Raw genomic sequence first — 5093 nt, forward strand, 5'->3', positions numbered from 1 at the left:
ATTATCAGCACAGCGGCCCAGACGCTACAGCCGTCCGCTCCCCACCAGGGAAGCATCGCCTTCCTATGGGCTCAGGACCTCCGGCTCCGCTCTTAGGAGCCTACCCTTGCGGGCAGGGTGGTGTCGTGGGCGGGGCTTGCCAGAGTTGTGGGTGCCATAGGCAGGGCTATATCAGCCGCAGCAGCTCAGTGAATCCCGACAAGGGGCGTGGCTACGGTAGGGGCGGAGCTACTCTAGGGAGGAGGAGGGGCAGTGGCTGCGGCGGGGGCGGTGGCCTAGCCCAGCTCCAGAGGATACCGAGGGCGGGGAGGGGCAGGAGGCCCCCGGGGCCGGCGGGTCACACCAGGCCTCGCGTCCACCTGTCCGCTTGATCTCGCTCCTGCGGGTCAACAGGGCCTGCGTCAGCCCGGCCCATGGCGGCGTCGGCGGCTTTGTCGGCGGCAGCGGCGGCGGCGGCCCTGTCGGGCCTGGCAGTGAGGCTGTCGCGCTCGGCCGCGGCCCGCACTTCTTACGGCACCTTCTGCAAGGGGCTCACGCGCACGCTGCTCACCTTCTTCGACCTGGCCTGGCGGCTGCGCATGAACTTCCCCTACTTCTACGTCGTGGCCTCCGTGATGCTCAACGTCCGCCTGCAGGTGCGGATCGAGTGAGCGCCGGTGGCCACCGCGGCCGGTCCGGAGGGTCCCGCGGCCACACGCCCGCGACGAGCAGGGCCGCCGGCATGGAGGACGGCGGGGCCGCCCGGGTCACCCAGACACGGCCGGGGTAAGAGGCGGGACGGCCTAGGCCCCCGGACCCTAGACCTTCGTGGGAGGGCGCCGGCCAGCGAGCCCCCGAGGCCAGCGAGCCCCGGACCCAGCCGTGACCCGCCCACACGCTTCGCGGCCGGCGCCGGATTGCACAGAAACTCACAAAACGGGCCCTTTCCCTCGGGCTCGAGAAAATTATCTGAGTGCGGCTGACCTGTTGCCTCATATGGGCCGAAGAGGGAAACAAGAAAGAAGAAATTGTGCTGCCGGGACTTGCTTTGACTGGCCCTGACTGAAAAGGTACGCGGCCCGGCGGTGGTAGCCTGGAGGGAGGCGGTTGCCGACATATAGACGTCCAGACCCCTTGGGGGTTCGGGAGAAATATGAAAGGGACCTGAGGAAACCATCCCGGAGAGCTGCGGAGCCCAAGATGGGGGTAAGGGGCGGCGGTGGCTTCTGCATTGAGCATCTCAGAGGTTCAGCCCATTCTGACGGAGACCCAGGCATCCCCTCCCTCCCACAACCCAGTCCCCCTCTCCGCCACCCCCCCCCCGCTTCCCCCCCCCCCCCCCGTTTTCCAGAGGCCCTTGTGCCGTCACCTGAGCCTGAAGAAATGGAGGAGAATGGGCTGGGGTGGCCCCTGGGAGGGCCCTAGGGGAGATAAAATGCTGCCACCCTTCACCACCGCCTGGGTAGGCAGTCAGGAAGGATGGTTGTGTTCTTGGCCAAACCCCAGGTCTGCCCCTTCTCAGCTCTCAGGCCCCGGGGCTCTCTGCAGCACCCTGCACCCTGCTTCTGGGTCAGGGGGCTGCTCTCTGCCTGTGCCTGCCTCCCTGAGGGCATCCTCCCAATCTCTGCTTTTGGAGACAGGGAAGAGTGGGAAAGACACCTTCCTCCCTAGCCCTCCCCGCACAGTCTTGCTCTTATGCCATCTCAGCCATGCTTCCCCTCCCCCGGTCCTCCCAGGGCCAGAGAATGCCATCTTCCAGCACAGAGGGCCTCCAGCAGACCCTGTGGACCCAAAGGATCTGGGAAAATAGGGATTTCCTTGAGCAGAGGACAGCTCTCAGGCTGGGGTAGGGAGACCAGATGAAGAAGGGGCTTGTAGAGGAGGCAACATTGGGGAACTGGGGATCTCTTTCAGTAGAGAGGCAACTCTTAAGTCTCCATTTCTCTCTTTCTTTCAGGACCTGGTGTTTGTAGGTGGCGACTCACCCCTTCTCTAGCCTCATCGGGAGCCAAATCTGCCCAGCTAGCTGCCTGTGAGCAGCTGAGTGAGGGACCTGACCAAGGAGGAGATGAAGAGCCTTCCAGGTAGAGACCCAGTCATCCGGTTCTGGCATGAGGAAGGATGGGACCATGTCACGTGGGCACTGAGATCTCCTAGCAACACCATGAGGGACTTCTATTCTCCCCACTTACTGATGGGAAACTGGGGCTCGCAGGTGGAGACAGATTTGCCCCTGTCACACAGATAAGGAGTAGTGGAGCTAAATCTACCCCTAAGGCCTGCACTCACCTACCTGTCCCCCCAGTCTTCTCCAAGACAGCACAGTGAGATGGGGGAAGGGAGCGCAAGGCTCTCAGGTGAGAAGGCTCTCAGGGTAGGGAATGTGAGGAACTAGCTTACCTTTGAGTGGTATGGGAAGTCACAGGGAAGACCAGGAAGACAGGCTGAGCTGAGATGGGTACGGAGAGATGAGCCCCAGAACCGCCTGGGGAGCTGAGGTCCTCACCCACAGAGCCAGATCTCCCCACCCCACCCTACCCCAGGCTTGACTAAGTGCTCCTCAGCAATTGGGTGCAAGCTTCTCAGTTTGGGTGGTGGGGGGTGGCTCCTGGGGACATGATGTAAGCAGGAGGGTGAAGCGATAAACCTGGGGTGGGATGGGACTGGGAACTATGTATGACCCCATCTCTCTGCCCCCAGGCTCCGGCCCCCATGCCCACGATCACATGGGAGACTGTCCTGTAGATGGGCTTGGATTGGTCCTCGAGGCCCAGAGTGTGCCGCTGACCGGCATACCAACCAGCATACCAGGATGGCCAGGAGCAGCCCAGACGGGAGCCAGGGGAGACCCTGGCCCTCACCACCGTCTGCTCTGACACTGGTTGCTCCCGGCCCAAGTACTCAGAGTTCCTGGGACTGAAAACCGCAGTAGTCTGGTCAGCACGAGGCACAGAGTGGCCCAGTCTCACACCATCAGCGCTCCTCAGCTGCCCAGCTGGAGCCCAGGTCCAAGGTGAAGATCACCTGCCTCACCCTGGGAACTGAGACTGGACCGAGGCCACCACGTGCTCCCTGCGGTGGCCCTCAGACAGGGCCTGATGGCTTCCTTCCTTGTGCCAAGTCTCCCGGGCGCCCCCAGTCCTGGTGGTCCCACCTCCACTCCAACCCTGTCCACCCTGGACTACTTCTGGGAGCCTGCCAGCATGCCAGCTCCGTCCAGAAATCTCTGGGGACAGCCTCGGAGCAAGGAGAGCAGCACAGGCTGCATGAAAGGGGAGGAGGACGAGGGCGCTCCTCGGGGCTGATACACCCTCTGGGGGACTGGATCCCCAGCTCCAGCCTCTTCCTGGGCCAGGCAGGGAGGAGGGAGGCCTGAGGTGGGCTGGAGGGAGGCTCCTCACTGATTGTCCCTGTCCCACAGGCAGAAATGTGTGTAAGCCTCAGGGGCCCTTGGCCTCACAGACCTGCTCCCGGCAGAGAAGCTCCACCCCATACAGAGGGGCACTGGAAGTGGCTCTGGGTGGAGCTGGCTGTGGCTGTGTCTGCTCCAAGGGAATGGCTGGGGGACGGGCCAGGGACTGGTCCTCAGCCTCTGTTCCTACCACTGCTTTTTGTACCGTTCTGGCCTTGACTAGTGAGCTGCTTCTGCTTTCCCACCTCCCCTCACCCCCCACTGGGCCCTGGCCACTGGATGGGCTCTCAATGCACTTTATTTATTTGCAGTCTGTTTTCCAGGCAGCAGAACTTCTACAAAATCAGAGACACCAACTCAAATAAGTTGACTTTCACTTTTCTGCGTGTGTTAACTACTGGTCAGCACACTCTGGTCAGAAAGATGTTCTTGTTTCTGGTGTTATCAAATTTTGTTGTCTCTCTAAGTTAAAAACGAAAAAGTCCTTGAGTTCAATAAAGTCAAATAAAACTGGAGGCCTCCTGTTTCTGGTGTGGTGCAATAGCCTTGGAGGAGACACGGGCCAGTGGTGAGATCACCCCTCTGATGGCCAGGGGCTGGGGGAGAGGAGCACCCTCAGAGGGCTTTCAGTGGGTAGGACCTGTTCAGGAGATGCTTGAGACCTGCCTTGACCTGGACCACTGCCCCCATGAGGAGAAGGCAGCAGCATGAGCCTGGCCCACGAGGTGGCAATTGTCCACTCACAATCTTTGAATAACCTCATGCCTGTCTTGTCTTCATTTTAGAGCATGGTGTTGGAAAGCACTTAATTCAGTTGTACCCCGAGGGTGGGCTGGGGGAAGTGAGGTGAAATAGACTGTGTGCAGATCATTTTGTGTCAGCTGGAGGCCCCTCTGTAGCAACAGGTGGCAAGGTCCCCATCATCTCCCTGCTGACCAGATGGGTGTAGAGTTGGAGAGGGTAAACCACCTGGATGGAAGCTCTCCTTCCCCCCACCTTAGACCCCAACTGTCCCATCGTGGCTTCACTCCCAGCATCTCCCCAGGGAAGCCAGGGACTGAGGCTGCTGCAGAGGTGAGGGTGGTGGTCGGGCAGAGGGCTGAGTGAGGGAGATCTGGGGAGGAGTGCAGCAGCCAGGATAGAGGAAGGCAGGCCCACAGGCCCCCGGAGGGAGGTGGCCCGAGGACGCAGGGTTGTGGTCTCACGGAGGAGCACAGCCTGGGGTAAGGGACCTGGGTGCACTCCTGACCTGTCGCCGAGAGCTCCCCAAGGGTCAGAACACCCTGACAAGAGGGACCCTTCCAATATCTGCCACCACAGGAAGGAATGGACCCCAGGCCCTGCCAGTGCCCTGAGCTTTCCCTCCAGATGGTCCTGTTCAGTCCCTGATTGTGTCACACCCACTCCAGGGATCATGCAATCTGGCACAACCAAGATGGAAGAGGGTCAGACCAGAGCCCCAAGGCACGCTGACGAGGGAGGACCACCCTTCCCAGCTAGGGAGGAGGGCAGCCCATGTCCTTCACCGACTACTGCGTGGTCAGGCCAGCCACATACACTCATGCACTTCCAGTAAGGAGCCTTTAGCGTAGTTGTGAGCATTCAAGGTGATGATGTCTATTCAACATTTGTCCTCAGGTCACATCTGGAGCATCCTTGTCACTCTGAGAAGCGGAGACTGCTATCGGAGCATGGACTCCCC

General features: G+C 60.8%; 1 protein-coding gene across 2 annotated transcripts; it reads left to right on the forward strand.

Annotated features, from left to right (window-relative positions):
* Positions 1–254: 254 nt before the first annotated feature.
* On the forward strand, positions 255–3906 carry LOC109436249 (small integral membrane protein 10-like protein 2A). Of its 2 annotated transcripts, none has more exons than XM_074323576.2 (3): positions 255–1185; positions 1937–2063; positions 2680–3906. In XM_074323576.2, the coding sequence occupies exon 1, from the start codon at positions 414–416 to the stop codon at positions 648–650; it is 237 nt and encodes a 78-aa protein (XP_074179677.1). In that variant the 5' UTR covers positions 255–413; the 3' UTR covers positions 651–1185; positions 1937–2063; positions 2680–3906. The 2 variants fall into 2 exon arrangements, with proteins under 2 accessions (XP_074179677.1, XP_019570260.1); XM_019714701.3 differs by having other exon boundaries at positions 276–1049.
* The last annotated feature ends 1187 nt before the right edge of the window (positions 3907–5093 follow it).

Source organism: Rhinolophus sinicus, chromosome 18, assembly GCF_057876585.1.
Source record: "Rhinolophus sinicus isolate RSI-liver-muscle chromosome 18, RSI-T2T, whole genome shotgun sequence".
NCBI lineage: Eukaryota > Metazoa > Chordata > Mammalia > Chiroptera > Rhinolophidae > Rhinolophus > Rhinolophus sinicus.

Coding starts and splice junctions, on each gene's coding strand:
- LOC109436249 (XM_074323576.2), top strand. CDS start 414: ATGGCGGCGTCGGCGGCTTTGTCGGCGGCAGCGGCGGCGGCGGCCCTG.